Here is an 18,273-nt window from a genome sequence, read left to right as displayed (position 1 = left end):
TAACTGGTCTTAACACTGAAACTATTGGTCAGACCCAGTGTGTCTGCATATGTATGTAAAAAGAGAAGTCTAAGAAACTATCAAACCGCAATTAAGTAGAGCCTAAAAAAGAAGTTTGATCTGATTTGCTGTCAGGATTAATCTTTTATAAATTCAGCAAAATCTCAATATCTGAAGTATAAAAGGAAATATTGTACTGTAGCAGGTTTAAACAGAGACACCGGTGACTGATAGGCTGATATAACCTAAACTGTGAGTTTAGGTTAGTCTTAGGCCTTAAAATGCTGAACCCTGAACTCCTCCTGAGACACAGATCTATCAGAAGACTTGAAACGTACATGTAACTGGACTTTGTGTCCATTCAGAAAAGAAACGTTCAGTGAAGTTATGCTTGAAAAGCTGCACATATCAGGACAGTACTCTTCATAATTCAGCAGTGAAGACGGTGGCTGTAGACATATTCCTCCTCCACATCTCAGGTCTTGTTTTTCTTATCTCTATTGTATATTTTATTGGTGTTCCCTGCTATTAACCATACCCTCCCTGACTCCCTGGAGTGGGCCAGGCCAGGTTTCTCGCCAGTCTGGTTTGAATTCACTCTTGTCCTCACCTAAATTTTTGTCTTCGTCTACCTCCTGCTGTGAGAGGTTTCTGTCAGACAGGCTCAGGTGCTGTGGTGCCCCCTCTGGTCTCTGAGCAGATTTTCCATCATCCTCACTCTGGACCTACTGCTGCTCCTGAGCAGCGCACACACCGGAGGAGGTCGGACATCGATGTCCTCCACATCCTCCTTTCTCTTTTTTTATATTCAAATTTCCTCCTCCTACTCTTTCAAAAGTCCCCCCACACTGTCTGCCATCTCCTCTTCCTTATTCTACATCTCTTCTTCACTGTCCTCCTCTATCGGTCTCTCCATATTCCTTCCACCTCCTCCTGTCTTCTGTCAATGTGCAGAAAGCATTAACCCTCACTTAGGTTCAACCGTGGACAGAGAAGAGGATCAGATTTCCACAGGAAAGGTAATGCTTGTCTGGGAATTGTCCAGCTCTAGTATGTCCATATCAATCTCATACCTACAGCTGCCCCCTTCCAGACACAGACGGGGAGTGTGTGAATGGGAGGATGTGTTCACACTGTCGTTAATCTCAAATACTCCCCTTTACAGGAGAAGGTTTGTTAAATCTTAAGTATTTCTTCTAGCACTCTAAACTATCCCACGATTTTAACCCTATATATACACACAACAGCACAGACTGACCTGTACATCACTATCAGATGCTGTCATGTATCTGTCATCATTTTGGCCTAGCATAGCCTCCAGATTGAGCCAAACAATGACTGTGTGACCTGCCATGAAATAAATACCACTACTGAGTGAGTCAAAAATTCAGTCAAAAATTAATTCTCAGTACAGCCTCAGTTATGCTACCATAAGCACGTGTTGACTGGAGTGTGGTTGTCACCTGCTTGCACATAATAACTTTATATATGTCTGTGTTAGCTCATGTCTGTTCAGCTTTGTTTCAGCACTGCTCTAATAACCACAGTTACATTCTTCGTAGCTTACCAGGCTAATGGAGCCGACTGTCATCTCTGATTCATTTCAGCTGGATTCAAAATAATAAGTCCGGGTGGCAACTGTAGGGCAAAGCAGTTAGAGACTCCTCCTGCATACAAACAAATGAAAAATACAAAATGCGATGGAATGAAATGAAAACAGGGAACATAAAAAAAGACACAAAGGTGACGGGACAGCAGACATTTTGAAAAGTGACAGGAAGAAAAGCACAGGTGTGAATAATGAGTTTAATGACAGGAAACAGTGTCAGGAACACCTGAGCTGTCCTGCTGTGGAAAAGTATTTAGAACATTGACCGGCCATTTAAACTCACTTTCATGTATAACATATGCCAATAAGAAACAAAGGCAAAGTGATTAACCACAGTGCTCACAGCCACAATAAACAAAACAAACGAATAGATTAAGTAAAATAACCAAACATCCCACTTCAACCCTCACCCCACAGCTCCTCACACCAGATCTCTGTTGTTGCTCTGCGTTCAACATCAACAGCTCCCTCCCGTTAACCTCAGCTTTTCTAAAGTCTTATAGCTTCACGTCATCCTGTCTTCACTTTACACTCCTGTACATGTGTCCTCAATATGAGCACAATGAGAACATACTGTGTGCAGAGGTGGAGGAAGTACTCTAACCTTGAACTTAAGTTTAAACTTGTGTATTAATAGACAAAAACATACTCAAGTAAAACTAAAAGCACTGCATTGACTTTCATACTTGAGTAAAAGTAAGTATTTGCGTTTGAATATTCTCAAGGTAAGTAAACTTGCAGAGTTTAGCCTACACCCCAGTACAACACTATACTACACCATTAACTGCGTCTTCTGTATATTCTGTTTAATGCAAGAATATTACAGTCTCTCGTTGAAGGAGGCGGAGTCTAATGCTACCCACCAGCTCTAATTGGATCAGACGACCAATTCTTGGGTTATTTATTTATTAAACAAGATGCATTGTTAAAATTGAAGTGGAGTAGAAGGTATAGATATTTGCTGATAAATGTAGTGGAGTAAAAGGGAAAAGTACAGAAGAAGTACATGAAGAACAGATTCATGAAAATATATTTAAGCACAATGATGAAGTAAATGTACACATCTTACCACTGACTGTGTGTAATCATCTTTCACATAGTGTTTGCTGTCAGACTTCCTCTTGTTTGTTCAGTATTAAGCTGTACAAAGTGAGTGTGTCATCGCTGTAATAACCTTCATTATCATCAAGACCCTGATAAAGTGGTATCACATATACATGCAGTAAATATCTAGTGAGTGTACAGTGACAGTCAGGCCTGTGAGGAGAAGCAATGGAAGCTTTCTGTGCTTGTTTATGGGAGAGAACAAGCTGTATTAGGCTGAGTTGTTGTTTTAGCCTATTTTTGGTCAGCCTCTTTATAAAATGAGTGTGGAGTTTGAAAGTGGGACTTCTATTAATTAAACCATAGATTTATAGAAAATACACAGCTTGTTGTTGTGAGCGTTTATACTGAATGTGCTGCTTCCACAGTTCTCCTCACATTTAGTCATCTTACACACACAACAACAACATGCGTACACTCAAACTTAGTCAACTTCTGCACATATAGCACTTTATTGTGCATCTCCCTCTATGCGAGGACAAAAAGGTAGAGTGAAGGTTGGGATCAGGTTATAAAGACTAAAGAGTGAATGTGCAGGTTAAAATAAGAGGAAATACATATCAAACACACTTCACTTCCCCCATAATTTACAGCGAACACCACCCTTTACTCTACTGGTGTTTAGCATGAGCTGACATAATTACAAAAGCACAGGTTTCCATCACAATACACAGCTCACTATTTATCCCATCATGTTGCCATAACAGCTGTTCTCTGAATGTCTGAGTAATGATTCAAATTACAGGGCTAAGTACAAACAATCAGCTCTGCGCTCCACGTTTTCAGTTCATTTAATAAACTGATATCTAACATGAAGCTGCACAAAGTGAACCACTTATATTGTCTTTTTGTTGTTCATTAGTTCAGCCATGATTTAAAAAAGGAAATGTGGCTTATCAAGCTCTTTGGCTTTGTGTTTGTTTGTGTGTGTGCGTCTGGGCTTGATGCCGGAGATGTTGATAGATCTGTGTCACCTTGGCTCTCATGATGACTGACACTAAATTATTGGGTCACAGCAGCACCAGCGTGTCGACTGTTTCAGGGGACCCACAATACACTGCTGTCCGTCCGTCGCTCAGAGGACAATCTGCTCTCTAAATTGCACACAGTAATACAATGTCATTTAGCTGCTGTGGTGACTGTGATTGTGTTATCAATCAATTAGGAGTCATTTAAACATACTGCAACAAAATGAAGGAGGTCAAAGGTCAAGGCCATACTAACTCTCTGTTATTCTCGGGACAGCAGGATGATGATGAGCTCACTAAAGAGGCCAGCACGCTTCATCACAACTGCCTGGTGGATGGCTGAATAGCTTGGGACCCTGCTGTTAGAATCGGGGTCAGGTTTATGTCCAATTATCTCTGTAACTTTATAACCCACTCAACCCAGCAATTAGCCAGGATCGCAGAGTTGAGCAATTATGCACCATCTTTTCATCTGTCACTTTTCCTGTTCACAGTACAACATCAGGGGGACCAAAACATGAAGAACTATACTATATAAATACTATAAGTATTTGCCCTTCTTGTTCAGGAAGCCAGGTATCATGGGAAATATCAACCGATCATTTTAGTTTCAGTTCAGTGAATGGGCCTACACAGTCAGAGCTCCTTTGTTTTTTCAGTTCAGGCTGATGCACACTAGAGGATAATCGAGTGCATTTTGAACCCATTCCAACAATTTCAGGGACGTTCCTGACTGGGTGCCGATTATCTGCACAAATAATCCTCAAGTGAAGTTTACAGAATAATCTTAATGCTACTGAGTGAGTCGGAGCCTCCCCGTTCTCGACATCAAACATGTTTTATATTTACAATAATCGGCTCTGACAGAAACCAGCATTAGCCAATGAGAGCGAGCTGACTGGGAAGCACCACCAACCGGATGTTGCATAAAACAACAATACATTTCCTACTCACCTCCTGGTCACGCTGCAAAATGCATAAGCCTTCTCAGCCATGATTTCCTCCATATTATTTTTTCGCAAGAGTTGAAAATCCTCTAGTGTGCACCAGACTTTAACTGCTGAGACACAGAGCCCAACAGAATGAACTGCCACATGTACCTGCAGAGGGCAGTATTGCTCAGTAAAACTTATATAATGTTACTCTGAGAGGGTCTTATATTTACCATCTAGTCTAGCTTGTTAACATTCAGGAGAATGAGAGAACTGTTGCTGAGTCTTAAAATCAAGGAGGATTCATCCTCTGGGTACCTTGAGTGGTAAATTCATAGTATTTCCTGGCCATCCAGCAAACTGTTAAACCAGAAAGGATTTTTCAGAAAGGTCAGCTATCACAGTCCAGCAATTTTTTTTCTTTTGACTGATGTTTACATGATGTATGGATGACGACCACTTGTGGATGGGCCGTATAAATTCCCCTGTGGTTGGCCACTGGCAGACTAAACACATTATTATGGAGTTTTATCTACAGTCTGGCAGTCACTGACATCTCAAACACAGATAACACCAAGGGACGATGTCCTGCTGTATTATATGTGTTAGAGATACAGACCTTTTCCCCCTGTGGCAGCCGTGCCTGCTTCCATGGGAGGAATCCATATCGTGTTCAACAATCAGCGTACTTTATAAGTGTGTCATCTGTGGTTATGCTTCCTAACATTTATCTCTAAGGAGCCACTAAAGGACACTTTTTGTGTCCTCTGTACACAAGATGATAATGGATGCAGACGAGATAATTCTTTATCTTGTGTGCACCCAAATTAATTGTCCTTAGGGGCAGAATAAAGAGAGAAATCCAGAGTGAAAAGATGAGATGTGCTTTCACACACTTGCAGTTGATTTAAATATCACTATTATTACTCAGTGTTACCTCTTCTTTAGCAGACAGAATGTGCTTCAGTCTCAAGGAGTAATCATCAGTCTATTCTCTCTCCATCCTCCCACATACACGTGTATCCAATCTAGTTTTATTTCAGCTCTAATCAGTGTTGTTACTATTATTTCATTCCCACATTCACGCTATGAGATACCGTACGGACACTGGTCTGTGATCTTTGTGCTGCTTACTATCGGTTGCTAATGTCCCTCCTTGTTCCTCACCAATCAGACAAACAGCAGGGTCTCTGGCCAACAAGAGCCATTCTGGTCTCTCACCTCCTGAGTCCTCCGGTCAGAAAATCACAGAGCAGTGTGAGGCCAAGGTGGAAGATGACCTGTTTTTCTGCAGGTAATGTGTGATGATCATGAGCAGCCCAGAGAAACTGTTGTTATTGTTCATTATTTCCATGATGATTCATTGGTCTGTGCACACTATTGTCATCTTTTTATCAATTTATCCAAATCACATTTCTAAATTGATAATTTGTATTAAAACAGCCACAGGAAATTGTAAGGAGTTAGTTAAGTATGTTATAAGTACTGTAATGAATATAAATTCTGGGTTGTCTGGTTAAATAGATCATGGATTTTAATCTACCTTGTTTGTTCATGATCTTCACTATTTATTATGTGAAAATGAAACGTCTCAGAAACCTGAGCGCATATAAATTCCATTTCTTGATCTCTACTGCGTCCTAGTGGACCGATAAAGCATAAACTCGTAAAATGTCAGGATGGGCATCTTCACTGGACAAATGTGATGTCAGGGTTAATAACATGATCGTGGCTTTGTATAGGGTTTTACTTGAAATAGTACTGGAAAAATTATAATTCCCAAGTATTAATTCTTACACATTTTCTCCTTCTTAAGAGTTCTCCAAGTTCTCTGTGGTGGTTATTTAATCCCCACTGACCACTGACTGCATATATAGTACAGGTCATCCTCAATAATGGATGCAAGATGTAAAAGTATAAAGCAATCTTCAGGTATAAGTAATTTAGCTCTTATTAAAGTGATCTATGTTCAAGTATTAATTTTCCAAAGATTTTGGTTGTAATTAGTTATCTGATGCTGTAAAAACAGGCAGATGAGACTGACTCATGTTTGGTAAAGTGCGTGTCAACGGGTCCTTGTTTCCCAAACTTCCATTCCCTCCTAATGTGCAAAATAGTTGCATCTGGAGTAGCATGTAGTTTAAAAAGGCAATGATGTCTGATCTAGTGAGTGGGTCACATGGCTCTCATAGTACTGCCATACAAGCCAGATTTACCTTTAGCCTCAAAATTGGTAGAATTCCCCGTTAAGAGATCCTTATTGTTAGACAGAAAATGTCTTTACTTTAAAAAACTCAAGAAGATACAAAATTCAACAAAAGAAATACGAATAAAACTTAAAACCTATTCAAAACCCCTTACTTATTATTCAGAGACAGATATTCTTGTGGATTTGTCTTAGTGAAGAAGAGATTTATTTAAAAAAATTAAGGCAAGATCTCCTTTCACCATTAGATTAGAAAGTATCTATGAGGCAAAGCTTGTTTATCTTCTCCACTGGCTCCCTCTCTCTGACAGTCAGTCAGAGTTGCAGGCAGCACACACTTTAGGGGGTAAGATGCAGATTGATACGGGGTTCAGACAACATAAGTGGGTGTAACTGGAAGGATCTGATACAAATGCCAAACACGCCCCTCAGGGTTGTGGCTGTCACGCTCCATTTACGCTGCAGTCTTTGCCAAGGAACAAGAGCTTTTTTGCTTTATGTGGAGTAATTACACGTCCACATTTGTTAATCACATAACTGTAGGATAAAAGGGGATGTTCTGGTTGCAAGCTACACTTATTTACCAATCACAAATGTAGGTTCTACAGCTGATAGTAAAGTGTCACAAGTGTAACGTTTCCACGATGATTTTATTCTGGTATTTTCAAAACTACTTCTTTTGAATGAAAAGGGTAAACAGCACACACACACACACAGTAACACGGTTAGGCAGGTTCATCACAGTGATGATATTCAGAAAGGCACGCTTTCAAATAGAGAACCTTTCATCATTTCTACATAAGGTTGACAGCATTATTTTCAGTTGCCCACATTCAACAAAACAGCATTTTCTGTCCCGCCACTTCAGATGAGCAGTTGTCATTGTCATGCAGAGCCCTATTGTGCAGAAATGGGCCTCTCAGAAACTCTATTTTGTAGCTTATAACATTCAGAGAAACCATCACGCTGGCTAAAGCGATCCCTATTGTCATGCAGCAGACTGTGCATGCACGGAGGTAAGAGCACACAGAGTTTTTCGAAGAGAAACTCAACACAGTACAACACACCTAATGCTGACATGTATGTATTTTCACAATTAATATATATTGTATAACTCACTAAAAAATAAATTTGATATTCTCTGCTGTGGTTCTGAAACTATCAAATGCCAAAGACCTGCAGATACTGTGACTGAGGTTTACAAGGTTAGAGATTCAGTGTGTAGAATTTAGTGACATCTAGTGGTAAAGTTGCATGTTGCAGCTGAATATCCCTCACCCCACCCTCCCCTTCCAAACATGAAGGAAAACCCGAGGTAGCTTTCAGTTCAGTTTCAGTAGCTGCTCATTGTAGGGTAAAGAAAACAACAATTTGTACAATTGAGATGAAACACACGTGAAAACATCACTAGGATTATTATTTATTCAATTTCTGCCACTAGATCTCTTTCACCAAAATCTTACACACTGAATCTTAAGCTGCATTTGATCAGGATCCATATGTGTGTTTTTAAGGAATCATGATACATGAAGTAATGACAAAATTAACCACTTTCTGTTTCATAGAAGTCTCACAAGTTTAAGGCCCCTGGAGCCAATTTAACAACCACATCTCTCATGAAACAGGTTGACCTGATACTGACTGAATAGCATATTGCATATTAAATTGCTATGTTTTTGCTGGTGAGGCCAAATGTACAGTTTGAATGGCTACATCTGAGCCTGGTTCATGTAGCACAGTTCATGATGGCGTTACACCTGAAAGCCAGAGCAAAACATTTTAAACTGATTTTTTAAGCAACAGCAAAAATTTAGAGAGACAGCTCCACATTCTGAGAAACATGCTGCTTCACTTTCTAACAAAAAATTAAAAGAGAGGATCGATACCAGTCATATAAATGTTCTGTTACAGCGTAAGTCAATTCAGCCTAACATCCCTTCTTACATTTGGATAGAATGTAATTTTTTTCTCTTCAATTTTATTTTGATATATTCTTTTATAATATATTTAGCATTGGAGAAAGAGTAAGCTAACAGTAGTTAGCTAACTGGATCTCTGAAAAAGCTATCCACCAACTTGTATTAAAACTTTAATTACTCAAATAGTTATCCCAGTTGGGAGACTGAACTCCATACAGCCATCTTCAGACATGAACTACGAAATTGGCTCCGGACTTTTTGCTTTTCAAACATGAGGAACACAGCAGGAGTTTGTTTAAATCAGATTCTTTGACAACAACAGGAAAATTCAGCGGCGTCTGTGTAGAGCGTATCGAATATCGTTCTCTTTCCAAATTAACATTTTCATCAGCCTCTTCTGTGTGTTTGGATCCTCTTTTGAATCATGAAATATTTGCATTCTGTTATTTTCAGTTTCACGCCAATTATTAGAAATGTCACCAACACGCCCACCTACTTGCTTGTGAATTTCCTGTTGTATTCTGACATGGACTCACTCTGACACTTTCCAAACAGTTTACTGGGGGACTGGCAGGAACATCTCAGGAAAATGTGCAGAGCAGGATTTCGGTGCATGTCTGAAAGCAGCTTAAGTAAAGTTCCTACATAACCGGTGGATGGTGGATGTGCAGTATATTAACCGTTGGGGCAAAGTGCTGAAACCCTTGGGGCAAAAGTTACCAATCTGTGCCCCCTCAATAAAGGTTAAGAGGTTGCATTTAATCAATATAAATCTTAATTTGATATGCAATGCAGACGGAATGCAGAACTCTGACAAAACATATATGTATAGAGATAATACAAATAAGACTCCAGTGACACTATAACTGACAAAAAAACTGTTCGTGCATGACCTCTAGTTGTAGCATATAATATATAATAAAACCAACCACAATCTACGGGTGTGTAGCTTAGGAGGAGTGGGTAGGAGAGAGGTTTTCTTCTGAATATGTGTGATGGATACTCAGTCGTCCTTACTGGACCATTTGAAGACTACACTGCATAGGGGGGTCATCACATTGTAAATCTAACTAACAGAACAGGGGTCATCCTTGCAGGGCTTGACATCCCCTTGCAGTAACTGGATCATAACAGCCTTGGTGAGATAGCTGGAGGTGCCTCTCTTTCCCACAGGAGGTGTGTTGTAGAAAGCCTCCATACCATCCTGGGACAAAGACAACAGAGGCAAAGATGGAGAGAGATCACTTTCCTGCAAGAATTGTAAAATGTGCTAATTATGAATACATAGATCAAAATCAAACACTGTTTGGGAATTTGTTGCTATGAGAAAGTAAACTGACTGCCTCTTGCATCAACCAGTCAAGTTGCAGCTTGAATCTTTGTCTGCCAGACTCATTCACTGTATATGGTCAGGACTTTAGGGATATATAAAAACTGATTTGTCTCTACTATGTTTAACTCTATTGTTCTTGCTCTGCTATGTCTACTGTATATTTGTGTGAGTTCACAGAGTGAAACAAAAAACTGTCAAATTCCTTATGTTTTGACATACTCTGTCAAATATGGATGTTGCGGCAAAGAAGGCACAAATTATAAAACAGGCTTCACACACGCCTGCAACCTGGCAGCACAGAGGATACCACACAAACACTACTCTAGTATCTGAGCATGTGTAATGAAATGCAGTCATTATTTCCCCTTCTCTTCCTGAGTTATGACTAATGGCAAAAAAAGTGTGATCATGAAGTCACACTGAAGTTTACCTTTCGTCCAATTTGTGTGAATGTTTTGCAATTAGTGTTAGAATTATTGAGTTATGGCCAAAACATGTTTTGTGAGGCATGAGAAGAAATGCAAATTAATTCCCTCAAGTCGTTCCTGAGGTTTTTAATTCACTGCTGGACAAACTTAATACCTTCAGCCATGTCTGTTGCCAGTGGAGTGACATGAAAACATCAGAGAAGGATTAAATATCACAAATCTAATAAGGCTCTAGTGACTTGGAAAATGTCTGTCCTGGCCTTTTAAACACCATTTAATTAAACTAACTCCTTAGCTGAATTATCAGTGTGAGGCTGGAACAGAAGCTCAGTTCAGTTTGGTAGCATATTGAATTGAAAAAGGTGATGAGATCATTTTGCGGTACAGATGTTATGGTCAAAGGAGAAAATATTAAAATCAACCAAGAGGAAATACTCTACCTGTTTCTCTTTCCCTTCAAAGCTGCTGTGATCCCTCTGGAAATCACCGAAGGCTTCTTTCACCAGATAGTCCAGATCCACCGGGTCGCTGAACTCCAGCTCCGGGTTTCTTTCCAGCAAGATGGACACCACCATCAGCAGCTACTCAGCCAGCGGAGAAAGGACAAAACAGTGAGGAATTTAAAAAACAGCAATTGAGTCAAGTGTATACTTTTTCTTAAGGTCTACACCAGACTTTGTGTTCACAAGGAATCTTTAAATTAACTTTACGGCCAGTGGAAATCTGCTAGAAATGAAGTCAGTTAATGACGCTGCTCGGCGCTGCGGTGCCTCTACAGAATGAAGTGAGCAAAGTCAGTGTTGTGTTGGTTAAAAATCCATACACATCTAATTCAATTAAAGTTATCCTTGTTTATTTAGAATCTATTCAATGCACTTGTGTTTGGTCTGTTTACCTCCACTATGATCTGTCTGTACTCGGGCAGGACAATCTTCTTCAGGGTGTCCTCCACCAGCAGGGAGAAGTTCATCTCGTACATGGTCATGTCAGACAGTGTGGGTTGCTGCAGAGACAGAGTAATAAAAAAGAATGTGGCTCATATGAGAGTGAAGAGTCACGTCAGCTGCTGTGATTGATGATCACTGTGGAGTCTCTGTCAGTTAGTGGACAGTATAAATGTATCACAAGTTTTACTGAGATCAAAGTCGATCCAGCTCAGAAAAATCATACTAACCAATAGACTGATAACTTGCTGTGAGGCAACACGACAGCAGTTACAGTTTGTGTGTATATTCTTTGTGTTTGAGCTGTTGGTCGTGGTGAAGAGACCAAACTGCATCCTCAAACAGGTGAAGCAAGGATTTGTCAGAGTGTTTGAAAAACATAAATATGTTTAGAGAGCAATAGAAGCTCTAACCAGTATTAGGGCACGATCACACATACGTGAATGTGGCAGACACTAACCTTTGCCTCTTGGTTACTTCCAATCAGCAGGATGAGAACTTTGGTAAACTTTGACCAGAGATATTCACTTTGCGTATGTGTGACCATGCCCTTGGCATTGCACTCTAAATAAACTGCTCAGTGACGGTAGTCTTTTGGGAAATAAAACCAAATACAGATATTGTCCTTAAAGGTTTCTCACATCCTTTCTTACCCAAATGGATTTTAGAACACAGGTATCAGTTTACCTCTACACTCTTATGATAATCAATATCACCAATTAAACCTACAGAGCAAAACATGTGAATTCAGCCATATTCAATTTTAGTCTTGACACCTGAGATGTTCCTACTGCAACATGTGAAATGAAAACAGATAGAACATGATCAATGAAGTCCCAAAAAATTATTAAACATAAAACATTGTTTCATTAACACTAAAAAAATTGATTTTCATTTTAATGGAGGCACTTATAAACAACTTTTGGATTTGTCAGAAAAATCAATGGATATCAGCACAGGCAAAATGTATTGTGCATGTGCACAATTTTGGGGAAGATACTGTCACTAGAACTTGCAGAAACAAGCAACACAAAATACATAAAGACATAGAGATCTGAGTCTGTGAGGTTAATGTTTATACTGGTTTCTATAACTTCTAGCTGTTTGTACAGCAGCACACATTGATCAGTGTCACCGGCGGGTACCTGCGGGAGGTGAGTCCCAGCCACCTGAATACCGTTGGGGGTCCTCTCCAGGATCTGCCACACACGGTCATAAAAGCCCAGAGGGGTCCTGTTCAGAGAGCCATCGATCTGACGCCTGTTCAGCCATGACCTGCGGGCGACACGCGGGGAAACTGTTGAACCGGTTCTTAGAAACAGAGGAATTATAATGTTGATAGCCAGTGTGCTGAAGGAAATTGTTTATCGAGTCGATGTGTATTAGACCAGATGAGATAAGATAAGACTTTAATAATTCCCATGGGGAAATTGGGTTGTGGCATTAGCAGATAATAAGATACGGATGTAGACAAGACAGCACAGGAGATAAAATAATTGAAACAAAACAGATTATACCAGTAAAGCATTAAGATAAAGATGTGGAGTCTTTCAAAGTAGGTTTGTGACATGAAAAGGATGAGAGAGCATCGATAATAAATATTCTCTGTTGAGTGAAGGTGTGTTTGAAGAGCACCTGCCGGTGTACTGCGGCTGCAGGACGTCCAGCAGGAGCTGCTTGATGTCGCTGGGGGAGAGTTGGTAGATTTCCTGGGGGGGCATGTCTCCTGCCCGGATCTTTAGCTCATGTTTCATGGCCTGGACGATCCAGCTGGAGATACACACATGATTACATGCTTCATATTCACCCACTCGCTCTAACCTTATTTCCCTGAGACATCATGGTGGCTTCCTTTAAGTGGTAGCGTGAGTATTTAACAGAACAAGTTGTTTTCAACATATCAGACACAGTAATTTGGGGTTCTGTATCTTCAAAATGTAAACTGAAGGAGCCAGGGATCGACCCACCACTCGTCTGTTTAGTGGACGACCCACTCTCCTTAGCCACAGTCACCACTTGATAAATGTGTTCAAAATCCCTAAATGTGCCCATTGATGTTGGGGTCGGCTGTGTACAGAGGATGTCCACTAACCAGAGGGTGGCGGTTTGATCCCCGTCTCCCCCATTCCGTGGGTGTCTTGGGCAAAAAACTGAACCCCAAATTCCCGTCTCTAAATGAGAGTTAGAGTCTGTTGCTCAAATACAATATATGGCTATAGACTACATTTGATAAAAGCTGTAAACAGCAGAGTAGCCTGGATCGGAATAAATTTTTTCTTGTTTAGAAATGAATAATTCATAGTTTAAATGCTACACTGCTCTCAAACTCACAACACTTGTTACACTGTAGCTTTGGTCTTCTTGCCTGACTGGAACTCTGAAGAATCTCAGTGTGCACAGCTGCACTGTGCTTCATTTAGTGACAACCAACATGAGATGCAAGGTCTCATTGGTATGGACACAATATGTTTGACAGCTAGAAGTATTGACTGCTTCATGTTTCGTTGAGTGGTCTGAGCTCCAGGGACGGAGAGTAGCAGCAAAGAGCACATCCTCTATGAGTCTACCTCGCATCAGTAAATGTGCTTGAGGTGTGAGGCGGAACCTGACTTTCTCCTTACCCGACTCTGATCTTGAGCATGCCGCTGAACAGCTCTGGGTTGTTGGAGATAATCCATCCGATATGGATGACCAGCTCCTGCTGAAGAACAGCCTCCAGCTCGCCACCGTGAGGGGAGCACTTGCTGTAGATGATGCCCTGGATCACCCCAGGCGACAGCGGGTTGGAGATCACCTCTTCTTCATGGCCGAATAGGCCGAGAGTCACCTGGTTTCGCAGATATTCGCGCACACATGCACACACGGGGGAAAAAGAGCATAACCACACGCAGTTAGGAAACTGTGAGCAGCAGTGTAAAATGTGTACAAATGTATAATGGCATGTGCACACAATTCTACCTCTGAGGTGCAATTCCCACAAGTATCTTTGTTCCATCACACTAAAATTGGCCTCATCTCCCGCAGTCACATAAAAGTGAGCAGGAGAAAAAAATTACAGATCCCAAGATTACTCTTTTGTATTTTGCTCCTTCTGAAGGGTATTTCATGAAAATTGCACCTCAGCAATATCACTGATGAGAGGACACCCTTTTATCCTTGTCTTCAGCTGATGAAATCCTGCACTTTGAGGACTTAGGTGTTTTCATTCATCTTTACATCCAAACTGATTCTGGCAGAGGAAAAAAGAAGGAAGCCTGCATCTACAAAATAAAGTTTGGAAATGACCAGCTTTGAATTGGAGGATTTCAATATTGAAGGGAGATTTAATCAAAACTGAAGTCAGGATTGACTTCAGTGGGGCGGTGCCTCTCATTTCTTCCCACTGAGCTGTTATTGTAAGCAGGGGAACAAATTTAAAATCAGCATTTCCAATCATGTTGAAAGGAGTGTTCCCTCCGGTAGGCAATCTATATGCAGATTCACACCTTGAGCTACTCCGGCATAATGACATGGCGGAGTAGCTCAAGGTGTAGCTTCTGAAAAACTGTTCAGAAGGGTAAAAATTGGGTGAGATAAGCGACACTCTTGAGGAGTCTAATCTCTGAATAACACTTGACAGGAAACGATGCGCCCATGAGGGAGTGGCATCAGACAAAGTCCTGCATCACAATAAATCAATCTTCTTGTAGAGTGTGTCTAGACACATGGACACAGTGCATATTATGATTCTATGGTGGCCATGCTGGCAGCCTCGCTACTACTGTAGAGCTTAGTTACACAAACACACACACACACACGAGAGGCGAGCCGTGATGATGAACATGAACATGCAGCTAGCTAAGTAATTCCCATAGGTTCACATCATGAGGAGCTAACAATCACATCTTTCTGAATTTCCTTTTTATAATCAGTGAACATTAAAATCATTGTAATTAATAAATAAATCATTTAAAAAGGGACCGTGAACTACTCAGGCCTTGCTGTCTGTGTGTCCACTTACCTGCTTGCCATGCACTAAAACACTAGTTATACTGGGGGCAAGGCTGTCCACCAGCTTAGTTAAGAGACTAGCAGCGAGGCGGACAACAGACCTAGAGACACAAGACACAAGAACATTTTTCACGTCATGACAGATGAACTAAAAGCTACGACTTAAACATCTGTTGTTCATTTGTAAAATAAGGCAGAGGAGCCTTCCTCAACTTTACTGGTATGTATGATACAGTGTACATTTACTGTGTGTGTCACAGTAACAGCACTGTAATAAAATAGACTTTAATTCTAGAGCACTTGCCTTCCTCAAATATTTGAGGAAGGGATACAAAATATCTATGATGTTTATTAAAATGATTAAAAATAATTTTTAAATGATAAAACTGAACTGATTCTTTCTCTCAATCACATATTTTCGAAAATACAATTTACAAAGTATGAATTCATTGATTGAATTTAATTGTCTGAAGCCCAAATACAAGTTCTGGCTTCTCATGAAATATTTTAATGTTCACTAATTTTTGGAAGCCATTCAAGCCTTCACAATGTCTCCTCTTGCCTGCAGGAATCCTATGAGGAAAAAGCAATATACATTATGTGTGGTTATCTTCACATAGGAGCCCACAGCTAGGGTTGCTAAGACACACACAGATATGGAGTCGAAGCCATCCTCACAGAAGCAGTGGACAAATGACATGAAATTCACTGATGGGGAATATAATCATCAGAAAAACAACCTCTTCTTATTATATGCTGAGGACAACTCAGATTTGTGTGTGTGTGTGTATGTGTCAGTCAATATATGTGTGCAGTTATTCAGTGCTTAAACCTGCAGAAATGCGACGGCACATCTTGAGCACAATGAATAAAAAGGCAACAAAGCTGTGATGTTTAGAAGGCATGGTGTGGTGTCAATCCACCGGTGCTTTGTGCAGGAACCTATTTCAAGCTTCACTTCCCGACCATGTTAGGTAAATGAGAAAGTAAATTGAACTGAGTATTGATGCCATTTCCCAGCTAGTGGGAAATCAGCCTCCAGGCTTTTTTCTCCCTCTATGGGATAATCAAATTTCTGTAAAAAAAAAAAATCCTATTAATTAGTAAAACATCAAACAATAAAAGATTTTATGTCAGTCAACCAGACAAATTCAAATCAGAGCATGGACACAGAAAACACTGACTAAAGAGTGGGACAAAAGCTCACAAGAGATGTTGGAACAACTATTAAAGTGAAATAATTCCTTGTGAGTCAGCCCAGCAGTATACCACAAATGAAAATTTGGCAGCTTTGTGGTAAAAAAATCAAATAGATTTGTTCTCCTCAACTGGAACAGTGGGCGCGAAACATCTTCATTTGCATCTACAATAGAAGCCCCTCAGGTCATTACAAACCAAACCCTGCTCTGAAGAGGGGCTTTAGATTTTTAATGTTCAAGTTGTCCATGTTGTTCTGTTGTTTTGGAAAAGGGGGTTAAATTCAATTTTACAAGGTCCTTGGTGCCCACTGTTTTCAATGTACTTCCATACAGTTGCACTACCTCTTATATTTTATGTATACTTTCTGTTGTGATGAATTTGTGTAGCTTGGATTATACAGCCAGCCTTAGAGCACGAGTGTCCAGCCTCTGGGATGGTTAATTGAAACAGGAAGCAGACAACAACAACAACAACAAGTTCCTGTACACATCTGAGTCCAGGGGCTTTCTAGCTTGGCCTTGCTGGTTTGGTCAAACTCATAACTGTGTGAGAGGAAGCCAGTCTACGATGTTCAACTCAGAAGTAGCTTTAGCTGCTCAATATTTTAGCTGGATGCTAAGATACTAGTCAACTACTGCATTACACCACTTATAACAGGGTGTCTGGCAAGTTAAATGTCACCATTACAGTTAAATGTCAACTTAAGAGACTAGCACTGGTTGTATTTAAAAATGTGTCGAGTACAGTCAGCCTTAACTGTAGACTGTGTCAACAAATAATAGTAATTATAATTTATACATTTAAAGATGGACCAGACATCTCCACTTCCTCCCTGTACAAAAATAAAGCCAAAATATCCTTACAACCAATACAAGGGCTCAAACGATCCCGAGTCAGTCTCAGCTGCCAATCGTGACATTTCACCCTGTTTTTTTATATCATCAAATAAGTAATTTAAACCTTAACCTTGAACAAATGAACAAACATCAGTGTGATTAGAACTACCTCGAATGACAGCAACCATCCTTTTTGTTTATTGAAATGTATTTGACATGTATTTTCGTTTGTTCACTGTCCCGTCCACGAACATGGATGAGGCAGGGATCATGACCTATACAGCAGCCAGCCACCAGGAGGTGGTTGAAATGATTTGGCTTCACTTTTGGCTGAGTCTGTGGTATTCACTGGCCTACACCAAGTATCAACTCATTTTTACTAGTGATACTTCTTATGAGTTAGAAAAAAGAGAAAGTATTTTACACAATTTTTTTTTACTTAAATATTTTTTATTACTAGACCTGCACACTAAATTATGAGCCAACAGGAGGAGAGGTAGTGACTTTTTGAAATATTTGAGTCAAAAATCCAAACTTTGAAATTGTCAAATCAAATTAGTCTCCACCTGTTTTTCTGTCGACACCCTGGTTATGAGGAATTTCAAAGTAGGATTGGCTGAACCTCACACAGCTCTCAGGGTATGGCTAGCTGTACTGAGCCAGCTCACGGGGAGAAAACATGCTTCCGTCATTTCTGCCTGAACATTACCTGTTTCCCATTCACCAGAATTGTGGTGATGTGAGGAGCTATAGAGCCGGCAAACTTCTTGATATTGGCAGCAGCGTGGCGCACTGCCAGCCTAC

General features: G+C 40.3%; 2 protein-coding genes across 4 annotated transcripts in view; both read right to left on the bottom strand.

Annotated features, from left to right (window-relative positions):
- Window positions 1-1,707, bottom strand: part of adamts18 (ADAM metallopeptidase with thrombospondin type 1 motif, 18) — a 97,278-nt gene extending 95,571 nt beyond the window's left edge. Inside the window, exon 1 of the mRNA XM_069535781.1 lies at window positions 1,568-1,707. The gene's annotated coding sequence lies outside the window, so the exon portion shown is untranslated. The remainder of the gene's footprint in view (window positions 1-1,567) is intronic.
- Window positions 1,708-7,450: 5,743 nt separating this feature from the next.
- The window catches only part of phkb (phosphorylase kinase, beta), a 98,215-nt gene continuing 87,392 nt past the window's right edge, over window positions 7,451-18,273 (bottom strand). For 2 of the 3 annotated variants that reach the window (XM_069535397.1, XM_069535525.1), the window contains 7 exons: window positions 15,444-15,534; window positions 14,065-14,270; window positions 13,079-13,213; window positions 12,589-12,718; window positions 11,395-11,502; window positions 10,940-11,080; window positions 7,451-9,942 (listed from right to left, as the gene is read on the bottom strand). In XM_069535397.1, the coding sequence (XP_069391498.1) occupies window positions 9,805-9,942; window positions 10,940-11,080; window positions 11,395-11,502; window positions 12,589-12,718; window positions 13,079-13,213; window positions 14,065-14,270; window positions 15,444-15,534 (949 nt within the window). In that variant the 3' untranslated portion in view covers window positions 7,451-9,804. Of the gene's footprint in view, window positions 9,943-10,939; window positions 11,081-11,394; window positions 11,503-12,588; window positions 12,719-13,078; window positions 13,214-14,064; window positions 14,271-15,443; window positions 15,535-18,178; window positions 18,270-18,273 lie in introns of all 3 variants that reach the window. The other variant, XM_069535463.1, reaches the window with a different exon arrangement.

The sequence above is a fragment of the Paralichthys olivaceus genome, chromosome 1 (genome assembly GCF_024713975.1).
Source record: "Paralichthys olivaceus isolate ysfri-2021 chromosome 1, ASM2471397v2, whole genome shotgun sequence".
Lineage (NCBI taxonomy): Eukaryota > Metazoa > Chordata > Actinopteri > Pleuronectiformes > Paralichthyidae > Paralichthys > Paralichthys olivaceus.
Note: the sequence above shows the minus strand (reverse complement) of the source record. Positions and strands in the feature narration are given on the sequence as shown.